Genomic DNA, 20,340 nt, shown 5'->3' on the forward strand with positions numbered 1-20,340 from the left:
GGAATGATGGGTGACTTGGGCAATTACTCAGCTCTTCGTCTCATGAAAAACAGAGAAGACCTCAATACCCTCTTCACGGAGCTGTTAGGACATTAAAACAATGTATTAAAGCTCAGAACAAGGCTTGGCACACAGTGAGCTTGCAATAAATGCCACCGTTATCCCCGACATCCCCTCAGTCATTTGTCCAACACCTGAATTATTTACAGGTTTCCAGAGACGTGAGCTAGACCGGCAGAGATCGTCAGAGTTACAGTCATCTTTCCCTTCCACTTCCAACCCCGAGTGGAATTCACCTGTCCTCACTGGCGTGGGTCAGCCAGCTAAGCGGTATACGTCAGTGACGTCGGCAAACCCGTCCCACAGAGTCTAGCCACTCCCAAGCCCCTGTGTCCCACAACCAGTTGTTGAAATGCACTGTGGTCAGTTGTGCCTAGTGCTGCGCCGGTGCTGAAGTACAGTCTTACTTGCCTGTCCCCCAGCCACCTGCTGGGGGACATTGACACTAGACACGTTAACAAACAGATGCAGAACACACCCTGGAGCTGTCTTTGTCATCCATGACAATCCGCCTGCCTCTGCCTCCCAAGTGCTGGGATAAAAGGCATGTGCCACCACTGCGCAGCAGGACACAACGCTTTTAGATCTCCTTTTCAGGCCAATGTGGCCTTGCGTACTCTCATCCTTCTTCCAGATGCTTCTTGGACAAGATATCTGGCTGGTTAATAACACCTTCAAAATAGGGCTCCCACACTGAGACTCTGTAAAATGTCTGCTATAGCTGTTACCCATGCAATACCACCCAAGTGCATGCATGCACACGCATGTACACACACATACCTAGAAATGTAGTTGGCCCCAGCTATATCTCCATTCATTCTGCACTCCATATGCTGTCCAAGGTACTCCTGAAATCCAAGTGCACATCTCCGTGATGTGTTCCTGCTCTGTCTCCACAGGGTCTCTCTGAGGCAAACAAGGTGTCCAGGTTCAAGTCGAGCCCATGAAAAATGGCCGGGGCTCCTTGTTCTGGACTGTCATCCCCTTCCTGTGTATCTCCTGAAGCATGGTGACCTTCAGCAAGGTCATCACTGTCTTAGTCTGAGGTTAGGGCCAGGGTCCAGTGTGGGCGTGGTTATTACTTTAACAGAACGTAAGGCAGCATCTGGTGCGTTCATCATTCTTTCCTCTCCAGAACAAGCCAGCCCTGGGCTTCTGGTGGGACACTGGGCAAGGATTCAGCAAACGGAAGGAAGGAAGGCAGGTTTGAACAGCAGAGGTGAACACAGAGACTGCAGAAAGGATAGTTAGCTCACTGAGTAGAAAATAGGGATGGGGTGGCAGGAACCAGATCCCTCACAGGCCCATGGCACCTGTCAGCTGGAGCATCCTAAACCCTTCAAGGTTCAGGGTGAATTCCAGGCCTGAATCTCAGCATCAGATAGCAGAGAGGCAACCTTATAGCTGGTAAGGACTGAAGACCTAGATAAAATCCCTGACTTCTGTACCCTGCCCCCCAAAGACCGAGGATTCCCCAGTAATCACCAGGCAGGGGAAGGTCCTGATGTGGCTGTTGTTGGATTTCTGCTACTCGCCGTGTGAGCAGAATAAATCTGACTCAAATGGTAAAGGTGTGTGACCACGTAGCCTAGGACGGTTCTAAAACCGAGAGCCACATCTGCTCTTGGTCACGGGGTGCCTCCTTCTCAATCACACGCCTGCCAGCATTGGGAGAGACCTGAGCGTATCGCTCTGCATTTACGCATGCTCCAGTTCTCTCTTGACCTGTGAAAGCAGCTCTCTAATTCATGAGCGTCCTAATTAGAAGTCCTTCTAGAAGCTCTTCCAGATCTGAGGTTCCCGGAGACTTCAATTTGGACCACCTTACTGCAGCCGTTAATAACAGGTGCTGGATCTTGCTGGGCAGAGGGCAGAGGGCAGAGGGCAGAGGGCAGAGGGCAGGGCTTGTTCGAATGTGCTGCTGAAGGTTGCTGTCCCCGCTGCCGCTGACATGCTGATCCGTCAGCTCTCTCCCTCAGCGCATTCAGCCTCGGGAATTTATCTAAGTGCAGTGATATCCGTTCCACATATCTCTGCCTCGTTCATAAGGATATATTGTCAAATGCCCAGCCAAGACGTAAATGCACTCCATCTACTACACGTCCCTAATCCATCAGCACGGAGACCTAGCAGGAGGAAAATGTAAGTAGGGGAGGCTAGAGGGAAATGAGGTTGATGCGGTCTGGCCAGCTGGCGCTCAGTAGTCGCTGACACCTCTCCTAATGGTCCCTATCCTGGGTAGGGTTACCAAAGCTGTGATGAAACACCATGGCCAAAGTAACTTAGTGAGGAAAGGATTTCCTTGACTTATACTTTCTCATTGTTGTTTATCTTTGGAAAACACAGCAGGAACTAACAGGGTAGGAGCCTGGAGGCGGGAGCTGATGCAGATCATGGAGCAGTGCTGCTTACTGGCTCCTTGTGGCTTGCTCAGCCTGCTTTCTTACCGAACCCAGGACCACCAGCTCAGGGGTGGCCCCACCCACAATGAACTGGGCCCTCCCACATCAATCGCTAACTTTAAATATTTCTCTATGGGCTTGCCTGCAGCCGTCCTACATAGGCTCCCTTCTGGTGGGCCAGACTTATGTAAAGTTGTCACAAAACCATCAACCCTGGTCAAACAGTTGCCAAATTCATCACTGGTAATGAGGTGACCCTCTACCATATGGCACTGTCCCAAGGTCCTGGGATGAGTTTTTGTTGTGGAGACAGGGTCTCACTGTGTATCTAGCTAGCCTCACACTCCCAGAGATCCACCAGCCTGACTCTCAAGTACTGGAAATGAAACTTGTGCACTACTATGCCGGGTACTCCCAGAAGTCTCTGCACATTTCTGGGAGAAACAGATGGAAATGAAGAAACACAAAGCCACTGACATGCGCTTTCTCTTTAATTAACAAATCTACAGGAAACTTTTCATTGAATCAGGAGACGTAATACAAATTATGGTGGACTGTATACAAAATGTGGCACCAAATACGGCCTCTGGGGATAGTATATAAAAATAGGCATTTCAAATCTGCACCAGTGTAGCGGTATAGCGGCTGACAGTTCTGATGAGGATAGCCACGTGCCAGGCCTGGTTTCTGACAGTGAGAGTCATTGGTCCTCCAGGCTCTGGGAGACAATGGTCAGTCCCACGCAGGGGTCATAGGCAGGACACTCGAAAGCACCAGATGCCACAAACCCGGCGTGCTGGGGAGAAGAGGCAAGAGCACTCCTTCCCTGGGTCCCTGGACCCTGACCCAAGCTGGGGACCCCGGCTCTCTGGCAGACAGATCACCCTAAGGAGGAACTCTGGGCAAGGCTGGAATATGTCTTCCCCAGCAAGTGACCCAGGGCTAACTCAAGGTAGTTTTCCGTGGGCCAAGAGCTGCAGCCCCCTCCAGGACAGCTGATCAGAGTACAGCACACCGGAGATGGATTGATCATCTCCGTGTAAGATGTTATACTCAGAGAGTAGACAGGAGAGGGACACCGCTGGTCCTCTGCATGCGACCTCCCTGAAGCCACACCCTGGACAAGGCACCAGAGCAGACATGGAGGAGCCGTGCTCGTAGGTCTTTCACTGGCAGGGCCTCTCGCTCTGGCAGAGGGCGGCCAGGACTGTGTCTACTGGCTCGTGCATTCAGAAGGCCCCTGCTTGGCCCACCTGGTGGCTCTGAGGATGGGGGTAGGTCCCTGACTCACGTGTGACTGCTGTCCACAGTCTCGACACTGGAGACGGGTGGAGGGACAGAGATGCTGGGTAGGGAAGAGGAACACCAGGGGAGGCAGCTGGGAGGAGACACGCCCTGTGGGTTTCAAACGCCCATCCCACTACCACTTCAGGGCCCCAGACTTACTGCCCTCCTCGTGGACTCTACAGAGGGAAGCAGCCCCTCACCCTCCATGCCAGGTTTTACTGAAAACGGAGTGCTTTTCTCAGACGCCCAGGCTTAACTGTCCTGCTGCAGGGTGACCTGACACTTTCCTCCACAGTGGCGAGGAGTGAAAGGAGACATGAAGGACAGAGACGCCTGAATCGCCAACTACACAAGAAGCCAGGAGCACACGGTGCTAATGAGGGCCCTTCTCCAGCAGGCAGCACGTTCCGGGGACAGGCGCTCTATGTAAATGCCACCCGGCACCAATTAGCACGGTTTCCTCAATGCGTGCCGAGGTAACAGGGCAGGGCCATGCCGAGTCACCATGGCTCTTTTGGGACACAGCTTCTTCACAAATTGCCGGGGCATCCTGTCTAGAACAAGGGGGAAATGGACCTTCTATCCCAAAGTGGCCTGACGACACCCTCTAGTGGAGATTATAAATAACGCAGGACAGTGTGTCCAATTCTGACACTAGAGTGGTTTCAGGGTTCCCCACAAAATGGGACGCAAATCACAAGCAGATTATCGTTACGAAGATGATCCCGACCCACAAGGGCAGAGTTCGAGACCCTGGCTAGTGGCGCCCTTCTCAGTCTGGCTTCTGCACCTCCTAAGGAGGGCTGTGCTGTGGTGGGAGCTGTGGGCTCCTCAGAGCCTGGGCAGGCTGCCTGCCGGTGCCAGGATGATGCCAAAGACGTAGAAAAGGCCCAGCAGGAGGTTGAGCTTGGCTGTCCTCTGGGGCAGCTTGTTGAAGGCCTGGCTGCGGAACTGCCTCTCGAGGGCGAAGGCCATGGGGATGGTGAGGAGGGGCAGCGCCAGGCTGATGCTGCAGTGTGTGGCCAGGATGGTGAAGATCAGGTAGGGCAGGAAGAGCAGCGTGTTGTAGAGGACGTAGGAGAAGGTGGGCCCGATGAGGATGGCCAGCGTGACGATGCCCGCCTCCCGGTCAGACTCCATGTCCCTGGTGTTGTTGGAATGGAGGATGGCCTCCGTGCTGAGGGCCAGAGGGATGGCGTAGACGAGAGGGAAGATGGCCAGGGACCCCACCTGGACAGCGTAGGCAAACACCACCGCCAGCGGACCGAAAGTGATGAGGATGACCAGGTCTCCCAGTGCCACATACTTGAATCCAATTCCTGCGGCCAGAAAAGCCAGAGAGGCGGTGTGAATCAAGGGCTGGTCCGAGAGAATGCCACGTCTGAAGAGAGCTGCGAGGGGAGCAAGCACTGGCGCGCCCCCACACGGCCCAGTGCAGACCCAGAGCCAGGTACCCACCAAGTGTGCCTTTTAGGATTTGTCCCCCAAAACAGTTTCTGCCACAAGGTGCCAAGAGCTCCGGGCACACAGAGAGAGGCGCCCACCAAGAGCATGCCAAAGGTTTGATGGTCCTGTGCAGCCCTCTCCCGCCCTCCTTCAGCCCTGCAAGGCAATATGTCCAGCTTCCCCTCCCCCACCCCCTGCCCCTGAGGCTTTTTTCTGGTTTGAAAGACCCCAGTGAAACGACACAGCATTTTAATATAGCTTCCTACAACTTCCATGGACAGAACTGTCAGTCATGTGAAAAGGAAACAGTGAAAGCAACCATGCCGTGTGCCCTCTGTGGGTCTCGTCAGTCAACACCAAATCCCCCTAGCAACCACTCCGCTCCGAAGCCTCCATTCTCTCCCTCTAGCCCCAAATACTCCACAGCCCATTGCCTTCCATGCAGGTCCAAATCAGGGTCATTTTACTCTGAAATACTGCCACACCATACCCTCCCAGTGGCTTTTGATCTTGTAAGAACCTCTCACCCTACTGCCAACACACAAACTGTCAACAACCTGGTGTCTTGGGAATCAAAGTCCCAGCATCTGGCTTGTCACGGCTGGCTGCCCAGTACTTGGCCCTGGGCTGAACTGAAAACAGAGCCACAGTAGCAAACACTTCTAATTCAAGAATACTTCCCACTCAGACTGGAACAGGTAACGCCATGTGCGGTGGTGGGAGCTGGCCGAAGAGATGGCCTTTCAAACTTTGGTAGCTACAGAAACCTGTGAAGTCTTTGAATCGAATGATGTTATAAAGTCAGGATATCTGGTCACATTTTAACCAGTCTAAAATGACAGGTGACAATGGTTTTCAGGGGATCTAAAACCATGGGAACCAAGGATCAGGGTTTGGCCAACCTCACCCTCCCAGAAGCAGTGTGGGTCTGCTGGCACCCCGTGAGCGAGTGCCCTGGCTTTTATTTGAACGCAGCATCCCTACCAGGCTACAGCCTGGCTCCTCAGCTCTCCTGCACCCGGCAGGGATCCAGGAGGCCGCCTCCTCCTCCTTCTCCTCCTCCTCCTCCTCCTCCTCCTCCTCCTCCTCCTCCTCCTCCTCCTCCTCCTCCTCCTCCTCCTTCTTCTCCTCCTCCTCCTCCCCCCCCCCCCAGGCCAGGCTCACACATACTCACCGACCTACACACCATAGCAAGGCTCCAAACGGGAAGGATTAACCTCTAGCTCGATGCCCCAGAGATCCAGCCAAAGTGACGGGAGTCTCATCCGGAGCCTCGCCCGCCCGGGAGCATGCCCACCAACTTTGTCTTCTCTACTGCACACTGGCCAAAGCCACTGCGGGGTCTCTCAGTCCTTGTCAGGGGCCCCTCACCTTCTACCACATGGCTATTTACCGACCTGTACTTCAAAAGGCACCTCTCTCTGTCTGTCTGTCTGTCTGTCTGTGTCTGTCTCTGTCTGTCTGTGTCCGTCTCTGTCTCTCTCTCTGTTCTCCATCTCTCTCCTCCCAGCAGCTAGATTTATAGTTTCTTCTCCTGTCGTCTTTCTCTCTGACTCTAAGTGTTACTTGAGCTTCAAAACACAGCACCACACAACAGGACCCTGTGTCCTGACCTTAAGTAGGTCCTCCACTAAAGCCAAGCACAAAGCCACTGGAGGAATGAGAGGTTTGATGCCCTTCAGTTTAGCTGATGTAATAAAATGCCCGAGCCTTTGGAAAGACCACTTTCTCAGGCTGGGAGTCATGGCCCAGGCCGTAGGTGACTCCTGACCCGGAGATGTGACCCGCACTCCCACCTTTGCAACGCCATGAAACAGCACAGTGAAATACGGGGTCTGTTTGCCACACACCAGCCAGAATTAATCTGTTAAGACCTACATCAGAAAGTTGGCAAGGGCCAAATGGTAGTGCGTGCCTGTGCCACTAGCACCCGAGAGACGAGGCGGGGAGGAGGCTGGCAAGTGTGCAGAGCCGCGACTAGTCTCACGGCCGTGGGACTAGGAGCCGTGCAGTACTTCTGAGGGACTGGCAGCTCTTTGTAGAATAAACGTCACCCAGCGGAGGCCACAACAGCTTCATTGCCAGGCATTCACTCAGGAGAAATGAAAACAAATACTCATAAAAAGACGACCATCAATGTTCAGTCACAATAGAAAAAAGACACAACCCACAGGCCCCTGAACAGGTGAACAGAACAAAAGTGTGGCATGTCCCTCAACAGACGCTTTCAACAATAAAAATCAGTTCCTGACACACACAACAACACAGTGAGCTTCAAAAACAGCACACTGGGCAAGAGAAGGCAGACTCAAAACCTCACACTGAGGCCAGGAGTGGTATCCCACACCTTTAATCCTAGCGCTTGGAAGGCAGAGGCAGGTGGATCTCTATGAGTTCGGGGCCAGCCTGGTCTATAGAGCAAGTTCCAGGACAGCCAGGGATACACAGAGAAACCCTGTCTCAAAAAAGCAAGGAGAGAAAGAGAGAGAGAGAAAGAGAGAGAGAGAGACAGAGACAGAGAGAGACAGAGACAGAGAGAGGCAGAGAGAGAAGCCAGACTATGTTCAATAGATGTCAATCTTAATTGCTCACTGCACACTGTGTGAGAACTCTAACTTCTGTGTGTGGCATGTGCTATGTTCACGTATGCAGTTGTACTCACTCATGCCTGTGCTTCCGTTTTTCTCCTTGATACTCCACCTCAATTGTTTTATTTTTTTATTTTGTTTGCGATGAGGCTGGTGTCACTTGTAAACCCAGGCTGCCTCTGCTTCCTGTGCTGGAATTATAGACGTAGAACATCACCAGCTAACTGAAATTTAAATAAGATAGAAAGCAAAGCTCCCAGAGGAGGAGGCAGAGGGGAAGGAGGTTAGAGTAAGCCGCACGGAGAAGAGCAAGAGCATTGCTAACAGAGACTGGCACCTGTCGAGTGCACGCCCTGCAATCCCAAGTCCGAGAAAGAGAAAGGCAGGGAGGGTAGAGCCAGGGAGGCAGAGGAATACAAAGAACCAGGGCCCTGGGGTCACGATTACAACCTGGCTGTACTCTAAATGCCGGGAGCCACTGAAGGCTGTCGGACAGGACTGTCAGCTGCCTCCCACCGACAGACAGGGTAACTGTGGCCTGAAAGGGATGACGGCAGACGCCAGGAGACGATTAGGAGCTTCTACAATAGTGCAGGGGAGGAACACGGTGAGGCAGGGCAGGGAAAAGTGGTCTCATATGGATTTTTAACAGAAATGCAACATGCTGATGTGCCAGGTGCCAGATAAGAAGAGACCAGTCAGGCATAGCTGTGCAATCCTTATGTCCACACTCTGAAGGCAGAGGCAATCAGATCTCTGAGTTCAAGACCAGCCTGCTTTGAAAAGCAAGTTCCAGGACAGCCATGGCTCCGCATTGAAACCCTGTCTCAATAACCAAACGAATAAACAAATAAAACCCCCTAAAAGCGAGTAAGCATGCTCACAGCTTAGTGCCTGAAGAGCTGGAAGGGCGAAGCTATGAGTGGGCTGGGGGTGCAGCTCTGCAGTGGGGTGCCTGCCGAGCATGTAAGGGGCCTGTGCACTCACACACTCACAAACACATTGCCTAGCATGTGAGGGGACCTGTGCACTCACACTCTCACACACACATTGCCTAGCATGTGAGGGGACCTGTGCACGCACGTCTGCACACCCACACCCACACCCACGCGTGCATGCACACGCACACAGACACACACACACACTGTGAGGGGACCTGTGCGCGCGCACGCGCGCGCACGCACACACACACACACACACACACTGCCTAGCGCGTGGGGGCCTGTGCACGCACACACTGTGAGGGGACTTGTGCACACACACACACACACACACACACACTCCTCCTAGCGTGTGGGGGCCTGTGCACGCACACACTGTGAGGGGACTTATGCACTCACTCACACACACACACACTCCTCCTAGCGTATGGGGGCCTGTGCACACACACACTGTCCCCCCAGAGCCGCACTCTCCCTGTGCACCGCAGACCCTTGCACTTGCTGGCCCCTCCATCAGGCTCTAATTCTAACAATGGCCAGCTCTGTTTCCTTCAAGTCCTGTTACAATGTAACCTCTAGCCGGGCAGTGGTGGTGCACGCCTGTAATCCCAGTACTCTGGGAGGCAGAGGCGAGCGGATTTCTGAGTTTGAGGGCAGCCTGGTCTACAGAGTGAGTTCCAGGACAGCCAGGGCTACACAGAGAAACCCTGTCTCGGGAAAAAAAAAAATGTAACCTCTACAAGAAGGCCATGGGTCCGAGAAGAATCCCAGAAGGCTCATGTGCTTAAGTTAGTCCCAGGCTGGTGGATATTTTACTTTTAACACTTTACTTATGTGCACGCATCTGTGTGGGTGGATGGACACACACAGGCGCCTGTGGAGGTCAGAAGGGGAGGAGGGCTCATGGAGCTGGAGTTGTATGGGTAAGTGTCCTCTAGAAAAGCAGCAAGTACTCCATCTCTGCAGACCAGTGGTAGAATTTTTACATTTTATTTATTTAAAAAAATTATGGGGGAGAGTAGCTCAAGACAGGGTTTCTTTTTGTAGTCTTGGCTATCCCTAGAACTAGCTCTGTAGACCAGGCTGGCCTCGAACGCAGAGATCCACTGCCTCTGGAGTGCTGGGATTGAAGGCGTGCGCCACCACACCCGATAGTGGAACACTTTTTAAGAGTGGAGCCTCAGGAGGGGTCTTCCAGTCACGTGCGGTGGGCTTGGAGGAGACACTGGGACCTGGGAAGGCCTCCTCCTCGTGCTCCTCCATTCAGTCCCAGACCCAATGGCATCCTGCCACGTGTACCAGGCTGGCTAACCGCGAATCGGAAGCCTCTGTGCTAAGTCCGCCTTTCCTCACGTCAAGCCCATTAACCCAGGTATTTGATACAGTAATAGACAGCAGACGAACGCAGAGGGCTCTTCCTTCCCCAGATGTTACCCAGCTGTAACATTTTGGTTTTTTTTTTTTTTTTTGAGGCAGAACCTCACTATGTAGTTAAGATTATCTTCAAGCGTGTGTGTGTGTGTGTGTGTGTGTGTGTGTGTGTGTGTGTGTGTGAGAGAGAGAGAGAGAGAGAGAGAGAGAGAGAGAGAGAGAAAGATACATGAAACTTCCTGCTTCATTCTCCCATGCAGTTATTACAGGTGTGGACGACCGTACCCACCCAGCTTCTACTGGAACGCACTATGTAGCACAGGCTAACCTTAAAATCAGAGCCATCTGCCTGCCTCTGCCTCAGACTTTTTTGTTATTGGTATTGCTTTGGGTTTTTGGTTTTTCTTTGAGACAGGGTCCCACTGTGTAGCCGTGTCTGTTCTGGAACTCACTCTGTACACCAGGCTGGCCTCGAACTCAGAAATCCGCCTGCCTCTGCCTCCCAAGTGCTGGGGTTAAAGGCGTGCGCCACCACTGCCCAGCTGCCTCAAACTTTTTTAATTGCCCTAAATTTATAGCTGGCTGCTATATAGCTACTGCAGTCTCTTGGTTTTCTTCCCACTCCTTCAGTCTCCTTTATGGGGTCCTCGTCTTCCCTCCTCTTACTGGAGGGCCACAAAGCCCAGAGCTGGTCCTGTGATTTCTACCGACACTGTCTCTAACCATCATCTCACCAACCCTACTCTAAAAGCCAGTGACTTCTGACTATCTGCCTCTTTAGCCCAGGCCTCCTCCATAACCTGGGCTGCTTTGTCCAACTACCCACTTCACCTCTCCCCTGCAGCTCTAGCAGACAGTAAGATGTCCAGAGACATCTCCTGACTTCCGTCCAAACCCTTGCCTTTCTCCCCGTGTGGCATGACAACGTCAACTGTGCTGTTCCAGTGGCTCGGGACAAACCTTTGGAGTCAAGCTTAATTCTGTGGTATGTCTACCTAAGATCCAGTCTGCTGCAAACACTGTCTCCCTCCAAAGTCCATTCAGAACCTGACTCATCTCTTTGCGGCCACCACCTTGACGCAAGCCACCAAACATCTTGCCTGCACTGCTCTTGGGCCTCTGACTTGGGTGTTTGTTTTCCCACCCTTGTCCACCGTACTCATTATCTATTCCCAGCACCAAAGCCAGAGAGATTCTTTCAAGTCATGACTTCATACAGTCTGCAAGCCTCCCTTCCCCCTTTCCTGGACACTGCTTCCTCTCTTCCTCTAGCCGGGACTACCCTTGTGCACATGGGGGTGGGGGGGGGGGAGGGGGTGGGGGTGGTTCACTTTGGCCCTCGCTGTTTCCATTCCCTGGAGCTCTACTCCCGGGCATCCACGTGACCAACTCCCTCTCACTGCCTTCCTTCCGTCTAGCTCAGGAGTTACCTCTTCAGTGAGCTGCACACCAGCCAATTGATTTAAAGCAGTCTTCAGGGCCCCCTTCTCTGCCCCTCGCCATGGCACTTACCACCTCTTACACCCATGATGCACCGCATCCATCACACCAGACTCACAATGGTCCCAAAAGATTGAAAAGGAAGATGGCAGAAAGACTAGATGCCTGTGTTAATGGCTAACATAATTGTCAAGCTGTGCTTTCTTATTACATTAAATTAACTTTTCTTTTTTGTTTTTTTTTTGTTTTTCGAGACAGGGTTTCTCTGTGTAGCCCTGGCTGTCCTGGAACTCACTCTGTAGACCAGGCTGGCCTCGAACTCAGAAATCTGCCTGCCTCTGCCTCCCAAGTGCTGGGATTAACCACCGCCCGACTGACTTTTCCTTTTTTATTTTGAGTGTGTGTGCACATGTATAAGAGAGTTCTGAGGACAATTTTTGGAAGTTGGTTCTCTCCTTCTACCTTAAGAATTTTGGAGATCAAACTCAGGTCACCAGACTCTGTGGTAGGGGCCATTATCTGTTGAGCTATTTTGCCAGCCCACACAATGGTTTTTTTTTTTTTTTTGGTTGTTTTAAAATTTTTTATTGATATGTGTGTGCACATGCATGCTGATGTCCACTGAGGCTCCAAGAGGGTATTGGATCTCGTGAAGCTAAAGGTAAATATGTTTGTCAGACACCCAATATGGGTGCTGTGGCCTGAACAAGGTTCCTCTATAGGAGCAATAATATATATTATATCGTTTTATTATATATATATATATATATATATTTTTTTTTTTTTTTAAGTGCAGTTGAGTTTCCCACCTTTGGGGAAATCACAGGGATCAGCATGCTGGAGGGCAATGGGTAAGCCTCGGCCAGGGAAAACCACCTTTGAGATCATAGCATCTCCCTTGCCAGGTAAGTATGAGGATTTATTTATTTCTGTATTTTATGTATATGAATGCTCTATTTGCAATGTAAGCCTGCATACCAGAAGAGGGCATCAGATACCATTTTAGATAGTTGTGAGATACCACGTGTTTGCTGGGAAACTCAAGACCTTTAAAAGTGCAGCCAGTGCTCCTACTTGCTCAGCCAACTATAGGAGGATCTCCAGCCCCCTACTGTAAGCGATCTTAAAGACTAAGCCGTGTCTCCAGCTGGTGAGCGATATTCATAATCCACTGTCAAACCACGATCTTCACAACTTAAGGTTTTCAAAGTATCCCATGATACGCACATTTTGGATTTCCAGTCAAGTAGCCTAATTAAGTAAGGCGTCTTTGACATGTCTACAATTCCTATGGAAAGTAGCAGTTTCCAGTTCAGGCAACTGGGACTTTAGGGCAGGAAACGGGCCATTTCTTACCTCCTGTGTAGAGAAAAGAGCCAGACAGGCCTCCAAAGTAGATGAGAGCCAAGTGCTCCAGTCTCAGGGTGGACAGGTAGTAGAGGTAAGCAGCACAGACACAGCCCAGGGTGTAGAGGAAGACCCCAAATCGTACAACATCCTGGGGCTCCAAAATCCTGTCCACCAGAGTTCTGTCATCACTCTTTTTGTGGTCAATGCCCTTGGAAAAGTCATAGTAAGTGTTGACCAAATTGCCGGCCCCGTGCACAGCCAGGACAGCCACAGCACAACCCAACAACAGCCTGGGATCCAGGACACCCTGGGATCTGTAGGCCAAGGCACTGCCCAGGGCCACCGGGGTGAGGGAGGCACTGAAGCTCCAGGGCCTCAGGGCCAACACATAGGAGGCGCACTTCTGTCTCCACGATCGCTCGGGAAGCCTGTCCTGCTCGGGCCAGTCGTTCCTCTGCGGGTCCCCGATCTTGCTCGTCTCTCCTGCCAGGATACTAATCTTCTCCCCCGGGGCCTGAACCGCAGCCATGGAAGCTACACGTGGCTAAAGCCAGTTCTAAAAGTGAGCCTCTCTCGGGAACCGCCCCAGGACGAAGAGAGGCGGGACAGCCTGGCCTGACCTTTCTTTGGTTCCGCCCCGGGACAGGGTTTGGGAGGCGGTAAAACCTGGAGACAGCAACGAGGACGCCATGCACCGCCCCGGGGCCAGCGGCGCGGCCCGCCCACCTGTCGCCTGAGCGAGGCCTTTCTGGGGTCCCCGTCCCGTGCTACAACTCAATGACCCGCCTCAGCCCGCAACCCCCAGCTGTCATCCCGCGCCGCCATCTTGTGCGTCAGCCTCAGGAGGCCGGCCCGGAAACCCAGGCCTGGGGCGGGCAGGGCCGGGTGAGGGCCGGCGAGGGGCGTGGTCGGCGGGGGCGTGGTCAGAGGCCAGCTCCAAGCAAGTCGCTGGAAAGGAGCGGCTGTTTATCACTTCAGGGGTTTAAGAGCGTGCTGCATTATAGTGCACCGGTTCACTTACTGAAATAAGAACTAGACTTATTGTGAGGGAGAAGGTTACCCCAATAAATCCTACGTTGAAAATATTGTGCGCATGCTGGGCTGGGCTGGACCATGTGTGGTTCTAGAACTTGGGAGATGACGTCAGGAAGAGAATTTAAGGACATCCCTTGTTATATAGTGAGTTTGAGGCCAACCCAAGCTTCATGAGATTGTCTTTTTGTTTGTTTTTATGTTTTTCAAGATAAGGTTTTTCTGTGTATGTAGCCCTGGCTGTCCCGGAACTCACCCTGTAGACCAGGCTAGCTTTGAACTCACAGATCTGCCTGTTTCTGCCTCCAAAGAACTAGGATTAAAGGTGTGTGCTACCACTGCCCTGCAAAAAGGAAATGGAGAAGAGGGAAGGGAAGGGGAAAGGGAAGGAAATGGAAGAGAAGCGAGGAGAGATAGAAAAAAAAAGGAAGTTTTTTTTGGAGCTTGGAAAAGGAAATATGGTACTGTGTGATGGAATACGTATGCATAGCTGTAAGAAAAAGAAGCAGGGAGTTTTCTGTGTACTAAGATGTAAAGGGCTACAAGATTTTTTTGTTTTGTTTTTGGAGACAGGGCTGGGGCTGATGGCTCCGTGGTTAAGAGCATTAGCTGCCCTCCCAAAGGAACAGGGTTTGAGTCCTAGCACCCCCAAAAGCTCACAACTGTTTTCATCTCCAGTTTCAGGGGATATGGCCCCCTATTCTGGCCTCTAAAGGTACCAGGCACGCATACGTGCAAGAAGATCACACTAGATACATATGCAGGCAAAACACCTATTCACATAAAATCCAATAATAAAAGCACAGGGCCTATATAGGCCAGGCTGGCCAGAAATTGGCAGTGCAGGCCATGATGACCTTGAAGTTTTGATCTAACCTTGAATTCCCTCCAACTTCCTGAGTGCTGGGATTACAAGCATTCAACCACCTTGGTTTTATGGGGTGCTGGGGATTCCACATGCTAGGCAGAGAATCTGCTCTCTGAGCTACATCCCAACCCAACAACTTGCAGGCTGCTGTGAACTACCTGACGTGGGAACTGAACCTGAGTCCTGTGAAAGAACATCAAGTACTGAATGAGAGCTGAAATGTTGTAGGGAAGGAATGCTGGCATGGACACGCAAAGTGAATTTAAAAAAACAAAGTATTGCCAGAGGAGAGCACTGGATCCCTGGAGCCGGGTTTACATGTAGTTGTGAGCCACCATGTGGGATTTGGAAGATTTGAGTCTTCAGAAAGAGCAGTCCATGCTCTTAACCACTGAGCTATCTCTGCTCCACTAACCTAGCCTCTTTAGTATCGAAAAGTATATCTATCGCTGTATTTGTAAATTGTTACAATTGAATGCAAATTAAACAAGAAACAATTGGAAAAAGAAAAAAGAAAGAAAAGTTTGTACTGGAGTGGACATTCACCATAAATCAAACCAGGTCTTTAGTATAGCACAGGAAAGTCTAATAAATAATTCAGATATCTGTGAAGAAAAATAAATTTTTGAAAAAAAAAACAAACAAAACGAAAAAACCACACAGATGTTAGGCCAGGCATGGTGGCACAAGTCTTTTAGGCCTACATTCCAGGGACAAGAGGATCTGTCAGTTCAAGCCAGTCTGGCTTACACAGTGAGTTCCAGGACAGTCAGGGGTACTTAGTGAGACCCTGTCTCAAAACACTGGAAAAACAAACAAACAATGAAAAAAAAACAAGTCGAGGCTGAGCATGGAGGTGAAAACTTCCCAGCACTGGAAGATGAAGGGGCGTGGTGGCGGCCACGTGGTAGAAGGGGCGTGGTGGCGGCCACGTGGTGGGAGCCAGGCAGAGACAGGTCACAGCGAGTCTATACGAGGTCCTAAGAAATTCCTTTTATTTCTTTTGTCTGGCATTTACCAGCATTCCCTTAGGAGCTTGAAGATAGGGCCTACTTGCTAAAAGGAGTCTTAAAATCCCTGGCAAAAGGTGCAGCTCTTCACTGCCATATGACTAAGGTGTGACGTTAGCCTCCCTCAGTCCCCACTCAAAAGTCCCTATGGATGATCCCATATAACCCTGGAGATCCATCCATCCACATCATCTGTATCACACATCCATGTCATCGATATCATCCATCCATATCATCGATATCACCCATCCATATCATCGATATCATCCATATCATCTGTCACCCATATCCCCAGCCCACCCCACCCCCATAGCTTTTTCCCTGCTTCCCAAGAGACAGCCTTAGCAGTTTGAAATAAACTTCTTTTTTCATCTATGGAGCAGCTATTTTGATTTCTTTGCTGCGCCCGTCGGAAGCCAGCCTCACCTGGAATTCTACATAGCAAGTTTTAGGTCAGCCAGGGATATGCAGCAAGGCACTGTCTTTAAAAAATAAATAAATAAATAAAATAAAAATAAAAGTTAGACATAGTGAAGAATATCCAACTTAGAGAAACACCTTATTTCCTTATGTAAATTGCCTTAATCAAAAATGACAAGACCAAGGATTTAGGTCACCTGACAATTTGGTTCCTTGGCCACACATTAACACACTTGCCTGGCCTGTGGATTCTCCTCCCTGTCTCTCTCTCTCTTTTCTTTCTTTCTAAGATTTATTTATTATGTATACAGCAGGCCAGAAGAGGGCACCAGATCTCATTACAGATGGTTGTGAGCCACCATGTGGTTGCTGGGAATTGAACTCAGGACCTTTGGAAAAGCATTCAGTGCTCTTAATACTCTTATCTTAAAAATTGTAATGATTCATTTATATATATTGGAGCAGGTTCTCTGGAAGGGCAGGCAGCCAGTGCTCTTTTTGTTTTTATTTTTGTTTTTCGAGACAGGGTTTCTCTGTATAGGCCTGGCTGTCCTGGAACTCATTCTGTAGACCAGACTGGCCTTGAACTCAGAAATCCACCAGCCTCGCCAGTGCTCTTAAACACAGAGGCTTGGGCTGGAGAGATGGCTCAGTGGTTAAGAGCACCAACAACTCTTCCAGAGGTCCTGAGTTCAATTCCCAGAAACTACATGGTGGCTCACAACCATCTGTAACGGGATCCAACGCCCTCTTCTGGTGTGTCTGAAGAGTGCAATGGTGTACTCATATACATAAAATAAATAAATCTTTAAAAAAAAAAAGACCAAGCCCGCTCAGTCAGTCAACAGGCTCTCCAGCACAGGAGTGAGGATTAAAATGAAAAAAAGACAATTAGACAACATTGTAGCATGACCCCAGTCAATTCTGAGACTGAAGGCAGGTTTAATTTTTTTCAATTATGTGCAAGTTTTAAGGGCAATAGTAGTGCAAGGAGGACCAAGCAAGGCAATAAGCACAAATAGTCAAGGCAATAAGCAAAGTCCCTCGAGTACAATTGTTTCCCATGGCGTGTCAGAATGACCAAAACACCTGAGCCCACTTCCTTGTCCAAGCCCGAAATCTTGCCTGAAGCCTACCTCCTTTCTTCCACCGTAAGATTAAAATTCCTGCCTTAACCTACTTCCTATTATAGCTTAAAGTTAGATTCTTGCCTAAACTTAACTTCCCTGTCATACCCTAAAATCAGATTCCTGCTTGAGCTTATAAGCTAATGTCATATTCCTGCCAAGCGGCACCCCAAAAAGACTATCTACAAAAAACAAAAACAGAGACTTCTCTCTAACCTAACCTTGAATTTCTGACCCTTTAAACTTCCACCTCCAGAGTTCTGGGATTACGGGCGTGCGCTTTACACAGTGCTGAGTACTGAACCCACGACTTTCACGCATGCCTATTGGGCAAGCACTCTATCGATTGATCTACATCCCCAGTTCCGGCTATAGCGTGTTTGAAAAAAAATTTTTTTTTAATGGAAAATTTATAAATCTTGTATTTAAAGTAGTTCGTGGTGACCATCTTATTCGTGCGGATGAGCTCTCAAGTAAGTCAAGGAGGGGACAGTGAGAATAATAAAAAGCTTGCAAATGCACATTAAATTTTGCCAACGAGAAAGCAAGAATCCCTCGGTGAGCCGATTTTCAAGACATGTCTTCTGCAGTGATTGGAGAGCGTCGGGCACTCAGCACCTTTTCAGCATCCCGAGCGCGATCCCTAACCTCTGCCCCAGCTTTTTCAACAGGTCCTTAGGGTACCAAACCGTGGCTCCACACGGTCACAACGTGTGTGGAGGGGACTCGTAGTAGCGACGTACCGGAAGTGCTCGTGGAAGTGACCAAAGTCAACTCACGACTGATTGGCTCTCCGGAATAGTCTTTAGCCTTCTTTGGCTTGCCACTGGTTAACTGTTTTGTCTATTTGAACAATCCCCGCCCCCTAGAAGCCGGTCCCGAAGCTCCAATTCTTCATGATTATTGGTGGGTGTTCCGCCCCATCTTCGTTCTCGGCCCGCTGATTGGCTGTAGTGTTTACGAGCCCGCCCTCCCCACGGCCTAGAAGACAGCGGGGAAGGCGGGTGGTGAGGCTGGGGGCCTGAAGCGGCGGTACCGGCTCCGGCGGCGCAGCTGAGGCGGTGGCCCAAGCCGCGCGGTGAGTCTGGGGCCTGGAGTCGAGCGCTTGCGGCTGGCGGGACGTCCAGACTCACGGCCGGTGTGGGCCGTGCTGGGGGAGGCCCGGGAAGCCGCCTGTCTGGACCGTACAGCGCCCCAGCACCAGCCCCGCGCCCTCGGGGAGACCCCCGAGACCGGCGGATCCGCTCCGGGCCTGCCGTGGCGCATTCCGGTCTGAGGACCTGGAACTCCAGACCCACCTCCTGACGGTGGAGCCTGTCCCTGGGAGCTCCGGTTTCGGGATCAGCCCCCTACACCTCACCCGGGAGACCTGCCCGGGACCCAGACCTCCACGCCCACGCAGGGTCAGCCTCAGGGTCACGCCCTCACTTCACGTTCCAACCTTTCAACCCGAATTCCCCTAAGGCGTCATCCCCACCTTTGGGATTTGTGACTCAAATAGTTACTTTGAATCCAGCTCGGGGCAGCTGGCTTGTGGGTAAACCTTCAAGTGACTGTGTGATTACTGACGTGATGAGAATAGAAAGTCAAGTCAGTCTCCTTCCCGCTGCCTCGTGCGTACACACTCAGGAGTGGTTTCTTCCTCCCTAAAAAGGTCCGGTTCCTTTTATAGTATTTTATTCCCTCAGCAGGTGTAGCGTTTGAGAGCTTTTCAAGACTACTTCCTTCTTGTGTTTTGTGTTTACCCCCAACTCCAGCATGACCTTGAATTTCTAGTCTCTATCTCCGTGCTGGGTTTAAAGATGTGTGGCAATCGTGTCTTGATTGTGAGGTGGTGGGGATTGAACTCACAGTTCTGTGTATGTTGGGCTGTGTCTCACAGATTCATTCAAAATCCAGAGTGCTTTGGGAATTGTTTTCGTTTTTTGGTATACTCTGGCGGGATAGGTGTATATTACTGCTGTGGCATGGAGGGCCACTTTAGTGTGGGCTCCCTGGATGGTAAACTTATGGAGGGAACAAACGGCACATAGTTGAAAAAAAAATCAACTCAGTGATCTCATTTAGCTCACAATTTAAGTGTGTTGCGACTTCCTATGGGACGTTGTGTGTGTATGTGTGTGTGTGTTCATTCGTGCTCTAGAACTGCCTTCCCAACCCAGCGAATGCCTGTTCCTCATATGAAATGGTGCAGTCCTTGTATATATCCTTTTGTATGCTTTAAATCATGCCTACCTTGCTTTTAATGCCAAACACCATAAATGGTTGTGATACTCTATCCTCTAGCAAATAGTGACAAGAACAAGAAACCTGTTGGTGTCAAGTACAAACTAAGGGTCCCTCTGCCTGCATTATTTATTGGTGGGGCTTCCATGCCTGCAGTGGTGTACACCTTGAAGTCAGGACAAACTGCAGGAGTTAGTTCTCTTCCTTACCGTGTTGGTCCCAGGGATCAAACTCAGGCTTGAGACTTAGCAGCAGGCTGTGTTTCTCCCTAAGGCATCTCCCACCCCAGTGTTATTCTACGCATCCTTGGTAGACTCTCCGGTCCAGAGCCGTGGATGAGACGAGCTAGCTATGCCAGTACTGTGCCCAGCCGCACTCCGCCGTACAGCAGCCTGTAGCCACTCGCCGCTGTGGAGGCGCCACAGACCCACATCAGGATAGTTGAATGCTAGATTTTGGAAGTCCCGTCTCAAAATGAGTTTTTGAATGATTGGACACATTGAATACATTATATCGGTTTTACCTGTTTCTTTATTGACTACTAAAAAATTTAAAATTACAGAGGCAGGCTGGCCATATCTCAGCACTTAAGAACGCTTACTGGTCATCCAGTGGAGCCCGGGTGGGTCCCAGTGCCCTTGTCAGGCCGCTCACAACTGCCTGCGACTCCTGCTCCAGGGAAGCTGATATCCTCTTCTGGCCTTTGCAGGCGTCTGTATGTGCATAAATAAAATAACATAAAATGACTAAATGACTTATATTTCTGTTGGGC

At 50.7% G+C, this 20,340-nt stretch overlaps 2 protein-coding genes and 1 pseudogene across 2 annotated transcripts in view; 1 reads left to right on the forward strand and 2 right to left on the reverse strand.

Moving 5' to 3' along the window:
• Nucleotides 1-2,935: 2,935 nt before the first annotated feature.
• Ubiad1 (UbiA prenyltransferase domain containing 1) lies at nucleotides 2,936-13,739 on the reverse strand. Its single transcript, XM_052178150.1, has 2 exons — nucleotides 12,892-13,739; nucleotides 2,936-5,068 (listed from the first exon to the last, which is right to left on the reverse strand). The coding sequence occupies exons 1-2, from the start codon at nucleotides 13,412-13,414 to the stop codon at nucleotides 4,581-4,583; spliced, it is 1,011 nt and encodes a 336-aa protein (XP_052034110.1). The 5' UTR covers nucleotides 13,415-13,739; the 3' UTR covers nucleotides 2,936-4,580.
• Nucleotides 12,324-12,448, reverse strand: LOC127681845 (uncharacterized; annotated as a pseudogene).
• A 4,558-nt stretch (nucleotides 13,740-18,297) lies between the features above and the next one.
• Nucleotides 18,298-20,340, forward strand: part of Mtor (mechanistic target of rapamycin kinase) — a 109,060-nt gene continuing 107,017 nt past the window's right edge. Inside the window, exon 1 of the mRNA XM_052178151.1 lies at nucleotides 18,298-18,420. The gene's annotated coding sequence lies outside the window, so the exon portion shown is untranslated. The remainder of the gene's footprint in view (nucleotides 18,421-20,340) is intronic.

Source organism: Apodemus sylvaticus, chromosome 3 (assembly GCF_947179515.1).
Source record: "Apodemus sylvaticus chromosome 3, mApoSyl1.1, whole genome shotgun sequence".
In the NCBI taxonomy this organism is placed as follows: domain Eukaryota; kingdom Metazoa; phylum Chordata; class Mammalia; order Rodentia; family Muridae; genus Apodemus; species Apodemus sylvaticus.